The sequence below is a fragment of the Saimiri boliviensis genome, chromosome 15 (assembly GCF_048565385.1).
Source record: "Saimiri boliviensis isolate mSaiBol1 chromosome 15, mSaiBol1.pri, whole genome shotgun sequence".
In the NCBI taxonomy this organism is placed as follows: Eukaryota; Metazoa; Chordata; class Mammalia; order Primates; family Cebidae; genus Saimiri; species Saimiri boliviensis.
In genome coordinates this window covers 80,363,380-80,387,687 of record NC_133463.1, presented here as the reverse complement: position 1 = coordinate 80,387,687, position 24,308 = coordinate 80,363,380, and the positions used below count along the sequence as shown (strand labels likewise).

The window sequence follows — 24,308 nt, the reverse complement described above, 5'->3', positions numbered from 1 at the left end:
ATGGAGCCTAGCCCACATTTGAAGTACAGTTAAGAATGATACACCTCATTTTGCCAGGCACAGTGTCTCATGCTTGTAATCCCAGCACTTTGGGAGGCCAAGGTGAGTGGATCACGTGAGGTCAGGAGTTCAAGACCAGCCTAGCCAACAAGGTGAAACCCTGTCTCTACTAAAAAATACAAAAGTTAGCTGGGCATGGTGGTGGGCATCTGTAATCCCAGCTACTCAGGAGGCTGAGGCAGGAGAATCACTTGAACCCAGGAGGCAGAGGTTTCAGTGAGCCAAGATCATGCCAATTGCACTCCAGCCTGGGTGACAGAGCAAGACTCCATCAAAGAAAGAGAGAGAAAGAGAGAGAGAGAGAGAGACCTCATTTATAAGGTGCTTTCATGTAACCCTCAGGAAAATAGGGATCCACTTTGAAAAGCATGGATCTATTCCACGGGCTAGCAATTGGTCTCAGCAGAAAGAGGGTGTGATGCACTGTGAAGCAGCTACTGTTTTAAAAGGAGGAGGAAGGAAGAAAGAGAAATAGTAATAGCTATCATTAGGTGTCAGATAATCTTCCAAGGACTTTCCATGTATTCTCTCAATGGATCCTCACTACAACCTTATGGGACAGCTACTATATTTATCCCTACTTGACAGGTGAGGAAACTGACACAGAGTGGTTAAGTAACTTGCTCAAAATCACTCTGTGGAAGACGAATTATAAGCCAGGTGATCTGGCTTTTAGCCTGTGTTCTTATGTCACTATGCTAATGTATATAATAGTAATACATTAATAATAATGATTACTCTAGCTACCAGGCTCTTCTTTTTTATTATTATTATACTTTAAGTTCTGGGGTATATGTGCAGATTATGCTGGGTTGTTAACATAGGTATATATGTGCCATGCTACCATGCTCTTCTATCTGCTGGGCACCATATCTGGTGCATCACTCCCATTCTCTCCTTGGATTTTCATATAATTCTATGAGAAACATGCAAACCCAAGTCCACAGTTCTTCAGGCAGCATCGTCAGGGAAAAGTATGTTTAGGGAACTCAGAAGTTTTCAGGCTTTTGAAGATCTAATAGGGTGTCCACACCATACCTGACGTAACCTCTCCAACAGCATCCAGAGGAGCCCAGTGTAATCAAACATATTAATAGTAATTTAGCAAAATGTTCAGCTTTTTATACCAAGTAGGATAAAGACTATCATAGCCTCACATTTTTCAAGTCAGGTTTTGCCACTAAATGAGTTTTGGTACCAAGCTCATACAAAATACATTATCTTACAGAGATTTAAGGATTTAGGAATGGCAAATAAGGGATTGTGGGATTTGAATTGTCATCATTTTACAAACGGGTAAAGTGAGTCCTGGAGTGGCCAAGCAGTTCATTCATGTTTGCACAGCTAGTAAGTGGCAGAGCTGATGTTGTAACTGTGGAAGCTGACTGCAGAGACTCTGCCCTTACCCACTACACCATCCCTCAAACCCAGCCAAATAAAATAAAGAAACCAGAAAATCAGGACTGCATTAAGGGTAGAGTCAGCCTTATTTTCCTATGTTACTCTAAGTTAGGTACTTTCAGCTTAATTTTTGTTTCAGCCAAAGACTTACAGCTTCAGACCCATTGCTGAGTCCTATTGTGTACTGGCTTGTCTTACAGTGAGTCCAAGTAATGAATCAGATTGCATCTTCATCTGCGTGATGACAGGAAAGTCAGGTAAACCACTAGCCATTTTTGACAAGCTCTCTGGCCTGAGAATTTAGACACAACTGTCCAGCAGGTGAAACCCAAGATCTGATCCTGTTGGTGTGATTTTTGCAGGAAGGAATCTTTCTGACTTCTGGGAGATGGCAGAAAAATACCCTGTTATCAATTACACATTTACCAGCAGCATGTCTGGTGTTCTGGGTGAGTACAAACCTCCCAAACTCCTCCCATAGACTCTTCAGACCAGGATCCCACCTGGCACACTAAGAACTGAAAGCTGCCCTCAGGCATTATGTTTAGCTCTACCATGTGAAAAATCAGAGAACTTCACCATTAAAAAAAAAAAAATGAATTTCTGGATTCTCTGGCAAAAGGTCTGGGAATCCTAGATCCTCCCCTCAACACATGGCAACAAGCAACTGGAGCTGAGTAGCTGCCACCCTCATTCCCTATTAGGAAAGGACCTTTTTCCTCTTTTCCATAGTCCTCTCTGCCCTGTCTTGCCTTGCACATTTTTTCCCCTCATATTAACTGCTTGTTTTTTTTCTCTCTCTCATATCAGCTACTTGGTTTTTGTAGATATTTGAATTTGTGACCTGTTCTGGAGACCTGGCCAACCTGTAATACCCAGTCCCTACCCAACCATGCCCCACTTTCATGCGCCTCTGTGCCAAATTGGTCATGCCGTTGTCTCTTGTCTCTATATGAAACTCCTTCCCTACTTTTCCATGTTTCAGAACCCTATTTACCTGTCGATTGCCAGCTTAGACACTGCCTCCTCTTTTTGAAAGATCCCCCAATCAAAATCAGTCTTTGTCTTCTATGGAGTCACAACACAGCTCTTGTATGTCATTTGGACTCTACGTTACTGTAGATTGCATCACCATTGACATGTATGTTTCCTCAGTGAATGAAACTGGAAGGTAGAAGTTGTTTCCTTCAGCCTCACAGCCTGCCTTCCCCTCAGGCCTTGTACATAGTAGACTCTTCTTCACTGTCTCTTGAAGTGCAATGAAGGATGCAAGAAATCTGCAATTCCACTTCATGGGCTACTTTGCTTTATATTTATTGTAAGGCATCTTTTGGTTATGCTGTAGCAGGAAGCTCAATTTGTGTGGACAAGGCTGCTCGATAAGATGAAATGGGCAGTTGGCAGATTGTCTTTCCCTGCCCAATTCTCAGGACAGGTCTTAGGGTTGAGTCAATCTCATTTATTTGGAGAGTCTTTCCATGACATTTCTACCCGCTGGTCTCAATTAGATCTCCCACTTTGTGTTCCTTCAACAAGAACAAATTTTTAGGAAGAGAGAACATATTTACAAGCTGATGCTGAAGTTGATGTGCCTGAAAGCCTGTACCCCGGCTCAGTGATAGTTTAACTGGATGCACTTAGCCCCGTGTTCAGTTGATCTGGGAGCAAGGCTCAGGCTGGTGATACATGCAGGTGTTAGTGGGCCCAGAAGTAAGGCAGAGAAAGAAAATGAGGCTGAAAGGCCACTGCTGCAATGGCATAGTTTGTCTTCTACGTGCATTCAGGAGAGGTGGGGGTCAAAATCTAATACGGGCTCTGCCCACAAGGCTATAGGCCAGTCTTTGTCTTCCCTGGGGGCTAATAGGAGCCTGTCTTCCTCATATCCACTGCCTGCCCCAACTTGAGCCTTCCATAGGGAAGACAGAAGGTAAAACTAATACCTGAGCCCTCTTCCTTCTTTTCTTCATGGAGCAACCAAGGACACTGGGTAGATTTCCCTCTGAATTAAGCCCTCCTGCTATCTCTGTGGGAGCCTGTTTTTCAAGCTGTGTCTGTCTGGAAGCCTCTGATTCCCCAGAATTTCACTTTTGGTTTTTAGTTGCATCCATGAGGCACATGGAGGAGCCTAATTCCTTTTCCAGAAACATGTACCACAGCCTTGGAGTAGCTGAGGGCTGGAGGTGGGAGAAGGGCTCTGACAGGGTCAGGATCTGTTCATGAAACACAGCAAATGCCTGATACTTCCAAGCCTGACAGCTATGCATTCTGTTCAGTGTCATTCATCCCAGACTTTTTTTTTTGCAAATTTATATTTTATCTTATTTTGAATTCAAGGAGAAATACTTCTTTTGGTTTTATTTGATGCTGTTTGGAGAAAGGTTTGAATCGCCATGTTCAGTATATTTGCTGTCCAATGACCTTTCAGTTTTTTATGTCCAAAGTGTCAAGCATGTTAAAGTTGCCACTGACTGCCTCCCTGAAGGTGCAACTACCAGGGGAACTAGTAGAACTTCAACGCCCACAACCAAAAGCCAGAAAACACTACCAAGTGCAAGCCCCGGACGCTGGGCCCAGAGCACACCCTGGGCGTCTGCTCTGAGAACCTCTTCCTGGATAGAGACAGCTGCTCCTTCAGAAGCAGAGGAGACCCTGAACACAGGCCAGCCTCCTGAGCTTCCAGCCAGGGCCACGGCCACATGGGTCAGTGCCTCCCACATTCTCCCAGCCTTGGGTAAGATGCTTTCTCACTCTTTCCTCTCCTTTGCTGTGTCTTGCTCCTGTTTCCTCTAGGCTCACATATATAAGCAAAATCCTTACCTTCATCCCTTCTCCACCAATTGAAGTTACGCTTCAGCTTACTTAAATAGCAGATCTGTTGTGAGCCAGTATGGGCTCTATAATATCCAGCCAAGGCAGAAAATGCCATTGACATAATGTATTTCTAAAATGTACTTCGATGACTTTTTATTATGAAATAGTTTAGGACTCACAAGGAGTTGCAAAAATAATACAGACAGTTGCAAAAATAATACAGAGAGTTCCCTGGTACACTTCATCCAACCTCCTTCAGTGCTAATGTCTTACATAATCACAGAACATTGTGGGCAAAAGTATTTATATTTCGGCAAAGCATTTAGTGCTGTCACTTCACAGAAAATGGTGAAGTGAAGTTAATATTTTATGGCATGGTCAGATCAGCCTGTAGCTGGCTGGATAATGATGCCAAGAATGTGATAATGACTTGACACCCGTGGAAAATTTGTCACCAGTGGCCTGCAGGAGACTCCTGCCTCCCCAGCCTCTGTGTACATGATCAGCAGTGTCATTACTGAAGACACAAAAGGCGTGCTTATCCTACTTTTCCTATTCGGAAATAATATAAAATGGTAACTCATTAAGAGTCAATAGTTTCTCAGTAGGTTCCAACAACGGACCCACTCAGACAATATTGTCATCAGAAATCATTCATTTATTTACCCATCAAAACATATTTCCTTCCAGACACTAGGCTACCTATTAAAAACATGGCTCTATAAATGTTCCCTCTCCTTCCTGAGCTCTCAGACCTAGGAGGGAGCCCAGGCAAGTAAATCAACAGTTATGATCCAGCCTACAAAGAACTCTTGTACACAGAAAGCACAGAGAGGTCTCCTACCTTAGCAAAGAGGAGACACAGGCTTCCCCAGGAGATAGGAATTGATGGGTGTCAGCAGGCAAGGAAGCAAGGATGACTGGATGGTGGAGAGGAAAAGAAATCAACCCCATTTCATAGAAAAACAAATTTCCTGCAAAAAATTAGCACAATAGTTGGCATCAGGACAATTATACAAAATCAGAAAACTTTCCAGGGTAATACGACAAAAATACGTTATTTCTGGTGGGAAGAAAAAAATCATAAAATGCCTGCCTATCATCCTACACATGGAAGTGCTGGTTTTAAACAAAGAAAACTGAAAAATTTTAATGATAGTAATTCAGGAATATTTCAATAAATGAAGAAATACACCATGTTCAGGTGGAGAAATCTGAGTATTTTAAAGAAAGCAACTGTCCCCAACTTAAGTTATAAATGTAAAATTATTCAATAGAATTTGTTTTGGTAAAACTTGAAAAAACCGACTTTAATTTCCACTATGGGAATAAACAGGTAAGAACATCCAACAATTTTTTAAAAGTCCAGCGAGGGAAGATATTTTTATTTTATTTTTTTGAGAGGGAGTCTTGCTCTGTTGCCCAGGCTGGAGTGCAGTAGCTCAATCTTGGCTCACTGCAGCCTCCACTATCCAGGTTCAAGCAATTCTCCTGCCTCAGCCTTCCAAGTAACTGGGATTACAAGCACCTACCACCATGCCCGTTTTTTTTTGTTTGTTTGTTTGTTTTGTTTTGTTTTGTTTTGTTTTGTTTTGTTTTGTATTTTAATAGAGATGGGGCTTCATCATGTTTGCCAGGCTGGTCTCGAACTCCTGACCTCAAGTGATCTGCCTGCTTTAGCCTCCCAAAGTGCTGGGATTCCAGGCATGACCAAGGATTTGTCTTTACTAATAACAACCCTGTTATGTTGGAGGGCAGGTGTCATTATTAATATTAGTATCCTCCTTTTCATGAGGAAGTGAAAAAGAGTTAAGAAATTTGCCCCAAAGTTCATGGAGGAGACAGAGGCACAACTAATCTGTTTGAATTGCCTCACCTCAGACCCCACAAGCTTTCCACTATGTCACGTGATTAGCAATGTATTACATAAATTTGAGAGACAGCCAACTGACCCCCAAACACAATGCCTGGAGGTCCTAGGTATTTGGAGGGATGTGAGTGTGTGTGTATGTGTGTGTGTTCGGGGCGGGTATGTGTGTGTTTATTGGTGCTTAGGAAAACAGACATGAGTTTGGTCCCTTTATTTCAGTTCAGCATAAAGTTTAAGCCCCTGGATTATCTGTATTACACACGTACATTGTGTTCGCCTTTTGATAACGTTTCAATGTCTTGGCAATTTCATATTTGAATCAAAGTGGTCAAGCATGTCAACTCCCTGTTACTATCACTTTGAATGTGCAGCTACCAGGAGGATGGCCAGAACTCAGTGGGTGACAGCTGACAGACAGACACGGGCTTCTGTATCATCCATGCCCTGGACTCAGACCAGCGATGAGAAAAAACCTGGAGGGTATCCCTGGGAAACAGGTTCTTCCCCACCGACTACTGCAGGGGCCAAGGAAGCCATGAACACTACGAGCCCTTTGGGGCTTCCTGCTGGGATAATGGCCACACCTGGCAGCCCATCCCAGTTCAGCCCTACCTGGGGTAAGAGAGGATGCTCATTTCTACCTCTCCTGTTTTAAATTCAGCTTAGCATTGTCTGTTTTGAAAACCTTTCTAAATTTTTGAAATATAACACACATACAGAAAACTGAGAAAACAAGCAGTATAATTAATGATCCTGAAGCGAACTCTTCCTTCCTCTTTCCTCTGCACTACCTTTCTTCCCATCTGTAGATGAATGAAAGCTCCTGCTTAACAGACCCCCAGTTTCTCTCTCTTTTATGTAATCCCACTCCCCAATTTCTTCTCCTTTTCTCTGTTTCATTGTCCATTAAACAAGTGACCCTTAGAAGTAAACACTGTCCACTCAAGACAGCTCAACTACCTTTTTGCCTGGTATTAATACACATTCATATGATCACATTAATTACATATACATTACATGCATATAATGTAACAAAACACATAGTTGCATATACAAATAGTACACCTACATTAAAATAGGCTCAAAAATCTCAATTGCAGGCTCAAAATCTCAATTGCGCAAACCGTTCTGGGAATGCTATTTTGATAGCTTCAGTTACATAAACATCTGATGCAATTGCATGAGTGTCAGAGGGTTAGGCATTATGTTTAGGAAAAAAATAATGTGTTTCAGTTTGGTCTGCCGGACTGCAATAGCCAGCACAGCTCTGGGACTATGAGCGCGGGTCTCTATACATGACAGCTGTGTTGAAACCTTGCCCCACCACTTTGTGTCCTTAGGCAATTTTCTTCAACTGAGTCCTGGAAACTTTCAGAATTGTTGGGATGATTAAAATAGGTGGTGTCAGTTCAGTGCATAGCAGCTGGGAAGCACTCAATAAATGGCAAATCTTACTAACCCGTCCCATCCTACCCACAGCGGGTCATTGCCACCAGCCTCGGGAGAGACACTTTGGAAAGGGTAGTGGCCAACAGGATGCCTTTCAGAGGAGAACATGCATCTGCTCTTGGCCTCAGTCCCTTTCAGGACGAATTATCTGAGATTCTGTAGAGAAGCAAACTCTGTATTTGGGTGTGGCTAAAGCCGCTCAGCTTCTAGAACTGTATAGAAACATACCAGCAAGCATCAATAGGTGTCTTCTGTCTTGGGGACTTACAGTCCAATGCCTGAAAGGAAGTCAAAAGACTATCCTGACCCATCCTAAGAAAATAACAGGATTACCTCACGGAGTTCTGTCACCTTCCTGTCGTCACCTGTATGCAAATGTGTCACACTGTCCACCTCTGGTGCTAACACAGCACTGGGAGTGGAAGTGTGTTGAATTGGACACTGTAACACTCACAGTCCTAGCAGAGGCACTTCATCAGTAACAAGCAGTATGATAACTGGGTTGGATGGAGCCAGGCGCTGTACCCCTGCCTGCTGCTCAGCCTCACCTCACCCCTCTACCTTCCTCCTCCAGACTGCAGACACAGCACACTGCTTACTGCTCACGCCTCCAGGTCTTTATATATGCACTTTGCTGTGCCTACAAAGCCCACTTTCCTCCAAAACTGCTGTGCTGTCTGACTCAGAGTAGATGTCACCTGTCCCAGCTGAACTGGGTGTCTATCACCTGTGCCCTGGCTGTTTCTCAGCCTCACTTCTTTCCTTCCACTGTGAGGGAACTTGCCTGCTCCAGCTTCTGTCTCACTCATATCCCACAAGGAGACTGTATTGTTGGTTTTGCCAGAGGCTAGAATCTTTTATTTATTTATTTATTTTTTTATTTTATTTTATTTTTTGAGGCTAGAATCTTAACAGCAAGGATGAAGTCCTGAAGTGACCCTTAAACTAAGGCTTCATGAACCTGATATAAAAATTCTTGAACTGAGCCCATACTTGCTCATGAAAATGACAGGCAATTTATCAGGGGTGAGATGGAGCAAGGTGTACACTAAGACTCAGAGGAATGAGAAGCAACTCATTTTTTCTTTGCCCAGGAGCACCCACATTGGACACTTCCTGCATAGCACCATTGCTCTCCCATGCAGGGTCACCATACCTTGCCAATGTTATCTGGTTTCCAGTGGCACCCATCACGCTGTATCACAACCATGACGGGATTTTTCCATTCCCTCTTCCACACTGGGAGCACCTCCATTGTGGGTTCTGTTTCTTCCTCATCTCTGCTTCCTAAAGCCCTGCCTGGTACCTGGCTTAACCAACATTCATTGGATAGGGCGGGATTGGTGACCCTGGCCCCCTTCTCCCTCAGGGCCCCCTAGAAGAGATGCAGGCTCACCTCTCTCTCCTCTCATCCCAGGAGCATTCACCCATGGCACACAGACTGCGAGTCCAACCAAGGCAACAGCGCCCAGAGATCCACAGACAGGTGAGAACACACCGTGGGAAAGAGAAACTCAGTCCAGGAGTGGAGGTCTGGGCATGGGGGATGGGAGAGGTGGGAAGCTTGAGGATAAGGGCATGGTGGGATGGGGTACCAGTAAGCAATCTAAGCAGGTCATTCTGCTTTATTGTTTCCAGCAGAAGAGTCAGAAGAACTGGTTTATAAGCGTTGCCTTGCTGCTAAATTGCCGTGTGGTCTTTCATAAATCACTTCCCTTTTTTTGGCCATCAGTTCCCTATAGCTTTCAAGAATGCTGTTATCTTTAAGATGTTATGAGCTTCTCGCTGTGGGTATCACACAAGGTAATTCCATTTTGACTTCAGTAAGGCCATTCTTATCCTTTGCAGGTGATCTCCCTGCAGAGTGGCCATTCACCCCTGGGGAAGAGACAGTCCTGGTCCCAAGACCCCATCAAGTTTCAAGTAAGTACCAGTGCCCAGTCACTACTATTGCTTGTGTTTATTTTGAACAAGGTCATGTAGTAGAATAAAGAGAGATTTGTTTGGTAAATTTAGAGTCAAAGTTCTGGGATTTAAATCTTAGCTGTTTACTGCTGAGGTTGCCTCCAGTACTCAACTTCCAGGATTCAGTTTCCTCAACTGTAAAGCAAAAATAATTGCAATTTCTGCAGGCACTAAAAACCCCTGTTTTTTTTTTTCTTCTTTCTGACAGAGTTATGCATTAAGTAAGATAATGTGTGTGGAAGTGGTTTGGAAGAATAGTGTTCTGTAGAACTTAATTCAATCAACTTTTATCGAGTGAATGTCTATTGAGCAGCATGCTGGCCACTTTGCAAATAGAAGCTGCTCTTAAAATGAGCAGCATTGTTAGCAGTGAAGGAGGAAGGAATGAAAAAGGTGACTCCAAAATGCAACCTCGTCTGCTTGGTATGATGCCCTTTTGTTCTGTTAAGGGATACCCTCCCCTTTCCACCCTGCATAGTTAATTCTTGAGAGTCTAGAAAAAGACCATTTCCTGGGTCTGTAGCTCTGTTTTCAGAAGTCCTGACAGAGGCTGAGGACTTGAGCTGCTGCAGTTTTTGCTGCATTTTTCCAGCTTTTGGACATCTCGCTCTCCTCTTTTCTGTTGAGCCAGTTTCCATAAGAAAGAAATGGACACAATGTGAAGGCTTCAAAGCTGCCTGAGTCCTCAGGCTCCTCCCACTCCTGAATACCTTTGTATACCAGATCCTGGACCATCCAGGCATGTATCAACAGGGCATCATTAAAATGCTGGAGCCTGCCTCGTCTCCTTTTTCGTGCCACCTCAGATCTGCCCCAGCCTTACTCACAGCCTGCCATGAAAGATGAATGAACCTTTCACACACAAAGATGTGATTATGCTACTAAGGAAATTATATCCCTTTTCTCCCAGGAGTTCTAAAGAAACAGGGTGGTGCAGATGGAGGCAGCTGTGAGACTGAGTTTTAGAAAACGGGTTGACTATATCTATATCTATGTCTATATTGGTGTCTGTATCCATAGCTATATCTATATCTGTATCTGTATCTGTATTCATGTATCTGTAGCTATCTGTATAGCCATTTCTATCTATCATCTATTTGTCTATCTTGTTAGCTCTATCTACTTTTTTATCTAATAGGTATTTACCATGTCTATCTATCTATTAATCTACCCACTCATCTGTCATCTATCTAATAGATATTTATTCATCTATCTAATAGATATCTATCCATCCATCCTTTAATCAACTCACATATCCATCATCTACCTAGTTATCTTTCTAACTATCTTTATTTCTTAACCTCCATATCATAGACATTCACCTATGCATCTACCATCCATCTATCTACCTATGTAATGAAAAATACAATCATAAGTTAAAGGAGCTCTGGCATTTCTCAGTAACTTATTCTGCTTATCCAGGAAAAAAAAATCAGGTCACAAAGTATTTGGCACCCACTCATTCATCCATTTAATAAATATTTATTGAGCTCCTACTATACTTCCAGGCACTAACTATGCTAGACCTATTTTTACTTTCTTTTCACAGTAATTCTGCAAGAGAGGTAATATCTCATTAAGGAATCATGGTAAATTCCACATATAAAAGGAGACTGCATTTTGACCCCAGATCTAATTTCAAACCTTGTGTTCATTCCATACCTCCGCGTCACCTTTCCCAAGATATGCCATAGGTAAAAACAAAAACTACAATTGAAAGAAAAAAAGTGGCTAGATTCTTGAGAGATGTAGCAACTGCTATGTATATCCAAAGAGGAAGAAATTACCTTCAGGTGAGGGGATTGTTCAAAAGTTTACCAATTGAGTATGTGGCATCTGAACAAGGTGCATTCTAAGCAAAGTCAAAGCTTATGCAAAGGCTGTATACCTGAAAAGGACTGATGTTTCCCAGGGACTGAGAAAGGCCTGTGGGGCTAGAACTCTGGTGCTGAAAGTGAGGGTAGTGTGGAATGAGGCTAGAGAGGCAGCCAAGAGTGAGATTGACAGGGCTTTGTCACCATGTCAAGGAGTGTGGACTTCTGAGGCAAGTGAGAGTGATATAATCAGATTTGTGTTACAGAAAGGCCTCTCTGTCTACAGAATGGGGAGGAGTGGGAGAGGCTGGGAGCAGGGAAACTTGTGAGGTGATGGTGACCAGAAGGTAGAGGTGACTGTGTGGTTAAGAGAGACTTGGATGAATTTAGGAGATAGAACCAAGAGGATGCAGTGATGGTGGAGTGGGCACAGGTGAGAACCAAAAATCATGCCCAAGTTCGAGCAACTAAGTGGATCTCCCAAGTGTCATTTCCTGAGTTGGAGAAGCTTCGATGGGATGGGGTGGGGAAAGGGACATGGAAATCAAGACTTGGGAATGTTAATTATGTTAAGTAGTGAAGCGTGATGTTTATGAGCACAGGTTCCAAGTCAGATTGGGCTGGAGTCACCCCCTGCTGCATGACCGAGCCAACTGCAGAATCACTCAGACCCTCTGTATCCTCCTGTATCTTTCTGATGTCTACTTCACAAGATTTATGAGAATTAGAATAAATAATATATGCAAAGATTTTAGGAGAGTGCCTGATACATAGTAGGTGCGTAATAACTGATAGAGAAAAAATCGTTACACATTGATGGAAATTGGTCAATTGGTCAATGTTCTAGAGGGTTTAATGTTCTAGTTAACTCAGAATAAAGTATTTTCTTTCTACCTTTTTAAAAAGTCTTCTGCTAACATTGTGAGCCTGTCTCCACTTCAGTAAATACATTACTGGTCAGATGTGGTGTCTCACACCTGTAATTCCAGCACTTTGGGAGGCTTAGGTGGGAGGATCACTTGAGCCCAGGTGTTTGAAATCAGCCTGGGAAAGAGAGCAAGACCCCATCTCTATAAAAAGTAAAAAATGAAAATAAGTAATTACTGCTAGATTATAATTTTGAAAATGTTCAAAGATGACAGAAAAAAACATTAAATGAATACATGTCAACATGTCAAAGATATTATTGAACTCATTAAGTAATGAGGAAACCAGAAAGACATAAAGATGGTTCAATGTAGAATCTGAGGGAAAAATATTTATGTAATCAGTCAAAGGAATTCTCAAGTGAATTCATATCCCATAGCAATAAACTCTTTTTTTTTTACTGGACAAAAATCAATTGCACCTCTACCAGACAAAATTCATTTACGTGGCTATGGACAGAAATCATTTGCATCGCTCTTAGATGGGAATTATTTATATTGCTATCAGCTAACATCTACCCTTTGATAGCTGTAAAATCACCCATCCAATAGAAAGTCAATTAGTGGTGCACAATCCTTTTTTCCCAGTCTGTCCCCAGACAGTCTGCTAGGCAATAACCAAAACTGCATTAAAAGGATACTCAGTAATCCTTTTTGCTTATTCCAGGTTTTAGATAATTTTTCCTGATAGTGATTAGTGAATCTCTGTTGGAAGACTATTAGTAATATTATAATACAACCTTCCAGTCCCTAGAAAGTAAGCTCTGTGAGAGGAAGGCCCTTTTTCTTCTTAATCATTGTTGTAGCTCCAGTGGCTGTCGTCAGTGCCTAGCACGCAGTCGAGTTCAATAAATATTTAATAAATAAATAACAATAATAATGGCTATTGTTTATTGTTCACTTTATGCCAACAACTTTGCAATATGCTTTGTATAAATTGTCTCATTTAATCCACCCAGTCATCCTATATGAGAGGGATGGGTCTTCCTATTTTCAATATAAGGAAATGTAGGTGTAGCCATAGGAAACTATCTGAACCTCAGGAGATTCCAAGGAGTTGGAATTTTTATTAAAAATGTTAGTCTTTCCTTATTTTATCTTTGACCTTCCTTCTCTTAAAAGCTGCAAATTAAACAACAGTGAAAATCTGGTTCATGAAAACATAATTGACTTTCACATGATGGAAACAGATAATTCACAAACTCAAAGCCAGACTCTCCAGTGACCCAGCATGCCAGTCTCATCTTTCAACTTGCCCTTCCTCCTCTCCTCCTTGCACACACATGCACATGCACACACATGCTCACATGCAGGCAAATACATATCCATATGTTCTCACATGCATGCACATATATACACACACGTGCACATGCATGTACCCTGTGCAGACACATGCATATACATACCTCATACCACTGTCCTCCAGTTTTTCTCTAATCCCCTTCAGCAAGTCACCCCTTTACATCATTCAGAGTCATTGCATGCTCTGTCCCTTACACCAGAAATGCCCTCCACCTGATGCATCTCTGTTCAATGTCTTAGATCCCTGTTTAATATTTGCTTCTCAGTGAAACGATCTCTGTCTTCCTACTGGAACTTCATCACCACCTTCTTTTCACCCATCTCTTAAAACTTTCACAGTAGCTTCATGGGTATTGGTGAGGAGTGCTATGTTTACCTGTCTGTCTCAGAGCTATGTGAGATCAGGACAAGACTGTATTCACCTGGTGCAGGGCTTCACAAAGAGAAGATGCTTGCTAAACTCTTACTGATTTGATTGGTCTTGGATTGCATATTCTAGGGTGTCCTCAGCCACTCTTCAAGGTGGGAGCCATGGCAGCTGCTCCTCTCACCCTGGCTATCCAGAGGCTCAACCCATGCCTGATGGAGCTGTGTCACTTCTTTCAGCAATGCCTCTGCATGAGCCAAAGAAGTCCCAGGACAGAGGACATGAGGTAACCTGGCCCAGTGGCTTCTTTTCACATTCAACATTTATAGTTTTCTTATTCTATGTGGCTTTTCTGTAGGCCACAAGGCAGTGAGTCAGGCAATAAGCAATTCACAGAGAGGTAGCAGGGGGTCCCTCAAGGAAAGCAACTCTCCAGTGAGTCCTCTACTAGACAGTCACATCCTTGAGATTCATGATGGAATCTCATTGATTGCTGGTCCCCAGAACCAAGTGCAGTGCCAGGCACAATAAATATAATTGGGTTTAGTTGAATTGAAGGTAAGTTTAGTTGAATTGGAGTTGTGATGAGTTGACCTGTGTTGAGTTGTGGTGAGTTTAGTTAAGTTGAATTGTGTTGAGTTTAGATTAATTGAGCTATGTTGAGTTGTGTTGTATTGAGTTGACTTGCGTCATGTCAAGTGGAATTATGGCAGAGGATCTTGAGCGGTTCTTTAACGCAAATGCCCTCAGCCTGGTGAGATTTGCTAGGAGAGAATAAATAGAAGATATGTCTATCTAAATTCCAGTTCTTTCATAAATCCCTACCAATCATCCACCAGCAAAATAAGTTGAAAAACTTAAATTAGAAAGCAGACCCTGTTTCATATTAATAAGGTCTAGCCATAAACATTTTCTGTTCTACAATACTGACATACTGTTCTTTCTTTTGAGATTTATTCTTGGCTATAAACCCAGAACAAAATAACATAGGTGAATACTCCTGCTGCAGTGGTCTGGGTACCAATGTCTCGTGTCTTTAATGTTATTTTCAAAGACTATTCTCAGGATCCATCAGCTTTTAAAATTTCTGCCTCTGAATCTCAAGCCCAGGTGGGCAGCCATTCCTCACCCCTTTCCAGCTGTAATCTTTGATCCTCTGTCAGTGAGGACATTTCCTCATTCACAGAGGGCTTTAAGCAAGACCTATAGACCCACAGTCCAGGCTTATTCTAAAGAAAATTTTCACAACAATACTTTCTGCATTGTCTAAAATAAGCCCACTTTAGGAGACCCTTTACTCACTAACTGAACTAGCAACATGTATTGAGTCTCTGCTATATATCTGTGATGCTCTGTCTAAGCCATGGGAATCTACAGATGAATCAGAAATAACCTCAGAAACTGAGGCTTTCATAGTTGGAAGGAAGAAATGATCGTAAACACAAATTAGAATATGGTGTTATAGGTAATAGAACAAAGTCATGCACCCAGGCAAAAACGTGTTAATCATATCCCCTTGGAAAATATCACATTTCTAAACATTCATATTGTAGATCATGGCTGAATGAATACATGAAAAAGGCATACCTTTTCAGAGAGAAGTTTGAGTTTAAATTTAGAGCAATAAAGCATCCATTTGCCTGGGTTTGTCCCTTCTTTTCTGTGTATTTTCACTGAATAGTAAATTTTTCCATAAACTCATGCACTGAATGTAGGCCAAGAATATTAGAGTTGGGGAGGTGGCATTATTCAGTATGTTTGTTGAACATAGCCTTTGCAATTAAAAGAAAAACCACGAGTAGGAAAGTTGGCAATGCAAAAAGACAAATTTCAAAGCAGTTGACAAGTGCTCTAGCAGACCTGAGTAACATGCTATGGAATCCCAGGAGAAATAACTAACAGGGTTGTATGGAGGAATAGGAGTTTTCCAGGCAAAAGAAATAGCATCTGCAAAGATGGAGTGACAGGCAGCCTGGAGCATCTGAGGGCCACTGACATGTTCAATGTGGCTGCAGCAAAGATGGGAGACCAAGTCTATGGCATGTCCCTATTCAGGACTACCTTGCCTTTTAAGTACCTGGGTCACCTATTATATGCTCTCTTTGACTTTCACTGTAGTGCTCCGTCTGTCCCTCTTCCAAGCTTTCTACTCCCTCCTTGTTCAGAATAAATACAACATACAGAATTTTTGAAATCCAGCCCTCTAAATCCTGTCCATTTTTAAACTGAGATACCCTAAACTCCCATTCTCTTCACGTCATCTCCCTCCCAGGGTCATCTCTTGAAACCTTTCCTTCTTAGGACCCCCAGCACCATTCTTGGGGCATACCCCTTGAAGGATGGCAAAGCCCTGATGACTTATAAACTTTGCTACCTCAGGCCCCATTCTAGTTTCAAAGGCTTCTTCTCCATTCAGGCTGCTACTGACTCCACAGTGCGTGCAGCAGCTCTGGTCTGGTGCAAGGGGCTGGTGTAATCATGGACGCATCAACACTAGTTTCAGCTCATCCTAGGTATTGCAGCTGATGTCTGCCCCGAAGAACTGAAGACAAACAAAATAGGCCACTTTAACAACTGATTTTCTTCTGAGACCATCTAGCCTGTTCTGCAAGGAAATGCCTCCTCCAGTCCATGTGAGGAATACCTATTCTTGTTACGAACAGGACTTTGACTCCATTCCCTTCAGAATAATAACCACGATCATTTCTCTATTGTTCATTCACCTCACAATACTTGTAGAGGATGCCTCTGCCAGAGGGCTTGGGGAAAGCACATGTCATGTTTAAATAGTGTCTCTCCTAATCAACCATAGAGGCAAGAAATTGCCATTCATCCTGAAAGCCATGTACTCTGTCAAAGGGAATTCAGGCACAGAATGGCAGCTTTTTGGCTTGTGAAGGTATGGGTCATGTTTCTGTGGTTGCTGCAACTTAAATCCTGACCTCCCATTTTGCAGTTTCACAGAGCAACTTAGTTTGGATGATGTTGTCCTAAAGCAGATCCTGCTCCAAGGTTGCTAGATATCCTCTATCACAGAAGCTTTCTAAGAAGCTTTGTTGCTGTTACTAGAAAGTATGACTTGAAGATTGTTACACTAGCTAGGAAGGAATGGGATTAGACCATAGAACCAAGGCCCCTAAAGCTAGTAGGTAGCTTAGTTTGCTACAGAGAGGGCAGGGCTTGAAGCCAGGCAGGCCTGGGTTTAAAGTTAGTCTCTGCCACTTTTACTAGCTCTGTGGTCTTGGGCTAAGCCATTTAATCTCTGAACCTCAGTTTGTTCATCTACAAAATGGGTACAGTCCTGCCTACAGTCTAGGCCACATGTTGCACAACTCCAGGAGCACCATTCATATAAGAGGGTAACAGCATTCTTACTTACACTGACAGTGTTGTGAGAACGAAATGAAATGATATATCTAATTATTCCTGCATGGTCCCAGGTACCATGAAGACACTGTTGTGATTGCTGTCCTGTCCACTCCGGCAGCCAAGTGGGAGTCCCATCGCTGGCACACTGTGTGTGCGAACCACGTAGCTAGTGTCCGTGTCTGCTGTAGAGGTGGCCAACCTTGACACCCTATCTCTGGAATTTTTGAAAGGTCTCCTTAAGAGAGACCTTTTGCAGGCTCACAAAAAGCGTCCTGGGTGTGTTCTCCGCTTGCTTTTTCACCCTTGTATCCATTTCCTACCCTTTCTCTAGTTGGCTCTTTAATGAAAGGGGCTGAATTGTTCAAACTAACTTTCCCAGAACCTTGTCAACCAGATTCCTGTGAGTTCATCCCATAGAAGAACCTGAGAAGAGATTGGAGGGCAGTAACGGGGAGAAGTTGGGGAATTTCTCCCCCTCTCTTTCTGCTGTGTGCAATATTTCCAGGAGTGGCTCTGTCTCCTCTGTGGTTCCAGCTTCCACAAGGAATCCTCATGACAGCCTCAGCTCTGTGGTCCCAGCTGCGACTAGAGGCCAATGCCTTCTATGCTCTGGCCACAGTACTTCCTTATTCTGTCCCTCCAGGCCCAGCAAGTCCCTGTAGCTGCTAATACGGAGTTACCTCACCTTCCCCAGTTGGTTTTTTGAGCCCTTTATGACTTATTCACAGCATTAAAATCCCTCTATAGAATCACCGGGTTCTGTTTTCCCGGCAGGGTCCTGACTCAGATATTGATCTTACTGCCTACCAGAATGGCATAAAGTGGGTTACCTGGGCTAAAATCCAACACTACCACCAGAAAGCAATGTATCCTTGGGCAAGTTATTTAATCTCTGTGCCTCAGTTTCCTCAGCTTTGCACTTCCCTATAAATTGAAGTGGTAGTGGTAGGCCTTGGAAAATCTCTACCACACGCTTTACTTGAGCAATTAGTTGCAAAACTCTCTAGGGTATGCTAGAATCACAGAATGATAGAGGTGGAAGAGAAATTAGAGAATGTTTAGCCCATCCTCCTCAGATATCGGATGAGGGATTGAAAGAGAAGTGAATTCCCAGAGTCATACAATGAGCTAGTGACACCACCTGTACTGAAAATTTTTTTCTATTAATTGGATGAGTGATCTTTTCACCACAGCCCTTTGATGCAGCTCCTGCTGCCCCTGACCAAGAACAGAATGTTACTTTGCGAAGCGTTCGCTGCTTTGGTAATGACAGCAGCACTGCACTTTCTCTCTCTTCATCTCCCACTAAAATAAGTTAGTAAACAAATTTCACTATTTGTTGAGCACATCTTGTGTGCTGAATACTGCTCAGGAACTTTACATATGTTATCTTATCCCCATGTAAGATATCCTTACATCTTGTTATCTGTCTATTACATGTTGTCTATCCATTATCCTCAACAACCTGCGAATATAGGTTCTATTATTGCCTTTCATTTATATATGAGAAAACTCAAGTCCAGAGAATTCAGTTATCAGCTTGAAGTCATGCATTCTAGCATGTAATGGGGCAAGGGCCAAAAATAAGTCTTGCTGGCCCCACATTCTGAACTTCTTCCTACCCAGCCTTCTTTCCTATCTCTCCTCTGACATCCTTTAAAGATGGACAGAGGGTTCCTTGCTGTGAATAATTGGCCATATAGTTCATGTTTCTGTGTTTACTTTTAGAACCCTGGCTGTCTTCTAATAGCCAACACAGGATAATTATTGCTCCTCACTGTGATTTAAATCTTTAGATACTGTCTTGAATACTATTCCTGGTTTCTGAAGAATGCAACATACATCTGTCAGAGGGTGAAAAGGGTGTCCCACTCACACAGTAAGTACACAGCTTGACTATGTTGTAACTTCGCAGTGAACGCGTTATACCAAAAGGTTGTGTAGCTCTGAGTGATTTCCAGAGGTCCTGGGAATGCTGTAGCTCATATACTACTCATTAATTTGGGACAAAGACCATCGAGGATCTTTCTTATTTTCTTTAAGCTAACAGCTTGATGTTTGCAGTAAGGTCTAGGGAAAAACACAGCAGGAGTCAACCTGACCAAGCGTTGCTGCTCTCTGCGTGAACTCAGAAAAATCTCTTAGCCACAGAGCTCCCATGCAAGCTAAAAAGACAAATAAAAATAAAACAAAGTAATACCCACATACAAATGCTGAAATTCTTGACCAAAGGAAAAATGTATACAAATAATTCATGCAAAAGAAGGCAGCATGAAGTACTAGAATTTATGTCTCGATATGGTATCTCTCTCCTTGTCCTGGTAACTTCAAAGCTTCATTTACTCCCAGATATTCCAGGTATCAGCTTTGTTTTTTCTCTCACCTCTGCAAACAAAGTCCCAGAACTAACAGTCTGGCCATCTCATCATGCCATCTACCTGAACTACCTCAAGGGATTCTGGTCTTCCAAATATCATGGAACTACATTAAGTTGTATAGAAAATCCCTTCTTACTATAACCCAAATATAAGCTGTGTGCTCACAGGGCTCAGTCTTGGCAGTGTTTTCGATTTGAACAAACAAAACGGTGTAACAACCCAATCTTTCCATATGGGTTCTGAAGAACACCAGCTAGGATCCTTGGGATCCATGTCACACTTCTTAGAAACTCTTATTCTTTCTGCCCTCCACTATTTCTCACTTCTCACAAGCCATCATCTTCAAGCCTCTCTTTATATTTTGTCTTTCAACTTATCACTCAGTAGCTCTCCTAAAATCAGACTCTCTGGCTCTTCTCTGTGTTTCCATTGACCTCTTCTGCTTCATTTGCTTTACTTCTGCCTCTTTTATTTTTTTTCTTTCCCAAACACAGGGTCCTTATTTCTCATGCAAGTCCACCATCCCACGTATCCTGTATTCTCTTTCTACCATCACCTTTGCCCTGCATTAAACAACAAAAAAAGATAGGCATTAGGAGTAGGAGTTGGGAGGTGGGGTCAGAAATCAGAGGTAGAAATCCCTTTATCTGGTGTGGGAATAGGAAATAGGAAATCTTGCAAACACAAAATTCAATAGTTCTTTTGTCCTTGCTGCATTAAAATCTCTATGCACACAACATATTACATTTACTGAACAGCTTCTTAATGAGTTTAAATTAGCCTCATGCAAACTGTGGAGATGCATTAGATACAGCTGGGTATTGGAAAACAGCAGTGGGCAATGAGTGGAGAAAGAAAAGCTGCTCCTCACTAGACTTTGCTGCTAACAGCAATGGAGTCTTGCACGAGTCCTTTCCACCATCTGAGGTCACTGTAGTGACCCCTGTCCAGTGCACTGCTCCACACTCGCTCTCCAGAAGAGCCTAAACCCTTGCTGGTGCCCTCAGGGGTTAATTTGTGTCTCTGTAGTGTTTATGTCTCAGTATCTTGAGTTCCTTTTTTTTTTTTTTTTCAGCCTTAAAACAAAAATGCCTGGAGCATATCTGCAAGTCTGTGTGAGACCTTGAAAATAACACTAGGGCAAAACAATGACTTCGGGGGCTATGCCATCATCCTGGCTCTTCTCCCAGTTGGGCTACACTTGAAGAATTCACCCAGGCTGCGGACAGATCATCAATTAATTGAAGTAGCATTTTCTTTCCCTCTCCTGTGAATCTGTGTAAAACATTGAAGGTAGAAGGTTTCATTTTAGAGGCCTCACAATTAATGCAGTAACGCCAAACACCCTGCCTGCTTCAAAGTCATGGAAATCTAGTGTTCATGCTCAAGAAACTCCTACGATGCTTGAGGCAATCCTGTCAATTTAAAAACTGCAGATGCATGGGAACCCTAGCCTGCACAAACCAGTGCAGCCACGGAGACTCTGGCATAATACCTGAGGTGACTTAAACTTGAGACTCTTGAAGACAACAAAAGCATTTAAGATGGAATTCATACTTTAGAGAGATTCACATACACTTTCTATACAGTTAAGTAAAACGTACAACCAATCAGACTTGCCATACTATGGGATCTGTATAATCTTCCAAGGCCCCGTAAGTAGGCAATAATGAAAACTTTATCATCAGGAGGTTTAGAGAGTTGTTTTCACTGACATCTTGTCTTGATTCTGTGTGTCCCGCTGGGTTCAGAAGTCCCCATGAGCACCCTCAGGTTCAATGATTCACTAGTAGAACTCAGAGGGCAGGAAAACTATTATATGCACATTTAGCATTTATTACAGCAAAAGTCTGCAGATAAAAATAAGCAAAGGTAAAAGGCACCTCTAAAGAGAGTCTGAGAGAGCCCAGGCACAAGCTTCCAGTGGGGTTGCTCAGCCAGCATCGAATCCTCCCAGCAACAATGCTTAACAACACATGTATAGTATTGTCAGCCAGGAAAGCTCACCCAAGCCTCGGTGTCCGGGGAATCTTTGGGGGTATGGAGTAGGTATGCAGCCTTCATGGTCTGCATGGCTGTCAGTCTCCAGTCCCTCTAGAGGTCAAGCTGATACTGCATGACCTAAAGCCCCACCATAAATCACATTGTTAACATAAATTATCTGTCATGGCACAAAGGCCCTGGTACACAGAGACACTCATCATGCAGGATATTCCAAGTGTTTAGAGGGGATTCCCCAGGAGTAGGTCAAGGACCAGACATTTCTTTGGAAGGTGCAAGGTTTGAGCTCCCTGCGGAGCCAACCTTCTACTGCATCCCCACATACTGAGGTGGCCCCTTCATGGTATCATGTTTTCACTGTGTCCAGGTTTGCGGTTGCTCCAGTATCTCTGTAAATGCCGAGTCTCCATGTAGTGCATGTGTGCTCTCTCCAGCAGCCCTGCACAGACCCCTTATTCCTCATCACCAGGGACAGCTTTCCTCCTGATGTGCCTGGTGCTCCTTCTCCTCTCTCTTGCCTTAGAGCTCTGCCAGGCAGAGAGAGTTTTTTTTCACCCTTTTGTGATCTATGGCTGCCCTTGGGTGAGGAAGGTCACTTTCGGCTCATGACTGAAGTGTAAAGCAGTTTCCCCCATTGGAAGACCCCTGAGTGCCTGGCACTGCCTGTGAACTACAGGTGCCTGGAGAGGTAGAACCCGGACATCGGAGAGAGGAGCTGCCAGACATTCCTCTTTCCAGTCTTATGCAGAAAGATGTCTTTTTACTTTCCAGAATGTTTTAAAGACTTTCCAGGTTATGCAAATGTCAAGCTCATAAATATATGTCGTCATGCCTTTTGCAGAGATGAAGAGGATACAGCAAATTTTCTGGGAGGCACAGGGACTTCTACCTGGACAGGAACCAAGCCAACTCATTAAGTGTGGGTTAATTTGATTCAATCCTTGCATAGATATTAATTAAGGACCTTTGGCAGGGAAGGATCCTCAAGGTTTCCCAAAGAGTAACTTATCATCAAGGAAGGTGAAGAATGGATGGATGGCTTGGACCCAAGACCAGGGCTATTCACTTGTGGGGAAACCCATGTGGACCCAGTTACCCTATACTTCGGGAATAATGACTGAGATGACTATAACCTTTAAGTAGCTCAAATGTGGAATACCTCTGAGGCGTAGGCAGGGATCTGACCTAGCGTCAAGGACAAAGACTCAGAGGACTCCCTGGGGCCAGTTTTCTACAATCTCACCATCAGCCAAAACAGCAGCAATGGCAGGAGGAAAACAGGACCCAGGAGTGGCTGACGACTGCGTGGAGTCCAGCTGGTTTCCTGGAGTTCGTGGGGGGTTGACCCCTTCTGAGCTGAATGTGTCCTGATTTAGGGGATAGCTAGGGCAATGCGGAAGCCTCTGGGGGTGCTGCTGATCTGGAGGTACTACTAATTTGTGTGTATGTGGCCACCAGTGGTTAACAGATGAGGTAAAAGAAATGGGACAGTTACTGTATCTACGCTAAAGAAGGAGATTGTGGTTACGTGCATGAAGTCATGAAACGGCATTCTTCCAGGTGGTAAAGGGGCAGGTGCATTTCTGTATGTTGCGTTTGTGTCCAGAAGACCAGCTAAGCTGTCAGGAGAAAGAAAGAGAGGGACAGAGAGAAGAAGGGAGGGAGAGGAAGAAGATGAGGGAGAGGGAAAGGGAGGAGGAGAGGGAATTTGGGGAGGAGGAGAAAGAGGGAGGACAAAGATCGTGTTTGTTTCTTGGCCCCAGTGCACAGTTCTGCGTGTGTGTGTGTGCGTGTGGCTCCGTATTTTTGCACAGGTGCACCAGTGCTGTGGGTTTGTGTGAAGGAGACATTTAGGTGACGTCATAATGAAATCTACAATTTTAAACTCTCATTTAGAACAGACTTTTTCCTCCTATGTCTGGGTTCTTGTGAAAGCTTCACTCTCACATTGCTCCACCTGCAGAATGGTAAAAGGCCAAGGTTCCAGGGATATTGAAGGACAGTGGTTTTCAATCAGGGGTGATTTGGCCCCCGGGGTATGCTTGGCAATGTCTGCAGACATTTTTGGTTTTCACAACAAGGGAGCGAGTACTGCTGGCATCTGTTGAGTAGAGACCTGGGATGTTGCAATGCTTGAAACAACTCCTACAAAAAGAGAATAATTTGGACCAAATGCCGACAGTACTAGGATTAAGTTACTCCATTGTAAGTTATGGGGAGAAAATGATCCTTCTCAAAACCCCGTGATACGTCTCAAACAAGATACCTATGCAGCTTGTCGTGCTTTAGCATTGCTCAGGCATAATAACAATCTCAGCTATGCTCTTGAGATGCTGAAAAGGTGGATTTTGATAAACTGAGCCACAGATGCCCCTGTGCTTAGTCAATTTAGAGATGGTGGGTCTTCTGTGCTAATGAGAAAGGATTATAGACCATGCATCTTCATTCCTCAAATCACATGAGATGCTGAACAATAGTTAATGAGCTGCAAACACAAGCCTCAGTGCATGAAAGTAACTGTTATTTGAAGAAGCCTTTCAGTGGGTTCTTCCATAGAGGCTCAAGTGTACCTTGATTTAATCATCTGAGGAGTCC

The 24,308-nt window shown here is 42.9% G+C and overlaps 1 protein-coding gene across 1 annotated transcript in view; it reads left to right on the top strand.

Annotated features, from left to right (window-relative positions):
• HHLA1 (HHLA1 neighbor of OC90) overlaps positions 1 to 23,281 on the top strand; it is a 45,409-nt gene extending 22,128 nt beyond the window's left edge. The window contains exons 9-17 of the mRNA XM_003933701.3: positions 1,662 to 1,718; positions 1,824 to 1,910; positions 3,944 to 4,192; positions 6,514 to 6,759; positions 9,009 to 9,077; positions 9,440 to 9,514; positions 14,098 to 14,251; positions 19,131 to 19,213; positions 20,788 to 23,281. Coding sequence (XP_003933750.1) covers positions 1,662 to 1,718; positions 1,824 to 1,910; positions 3,944 to 4,192; positions 6,514 to 6,759; positions 9,009 to 9,077; positions 9,440 to 9,514; positions 14,098 to 14,251; positions 19,131 to 19,213; positions 20,788 to 20,831 — 1,064 coding nt within the window. The 3' untranslated portion in view covers positions 20,832 to 23,281. The remainder of the gene's footprint in view (positions 1 to 1,661; positions 1,719 to 1,823; positions 1,911 to 3,943; positions 4,193 to 6,513; positions 6,760 to 9,008; positions 9,078 to 9,439; positions 9,515 to 14,097; positions 14,252 to 19,130; positions 19,214 to 20,787) is intronic.
• Positions 23,282 to 24,308: the final 1,027 nt, after the last annotated feature.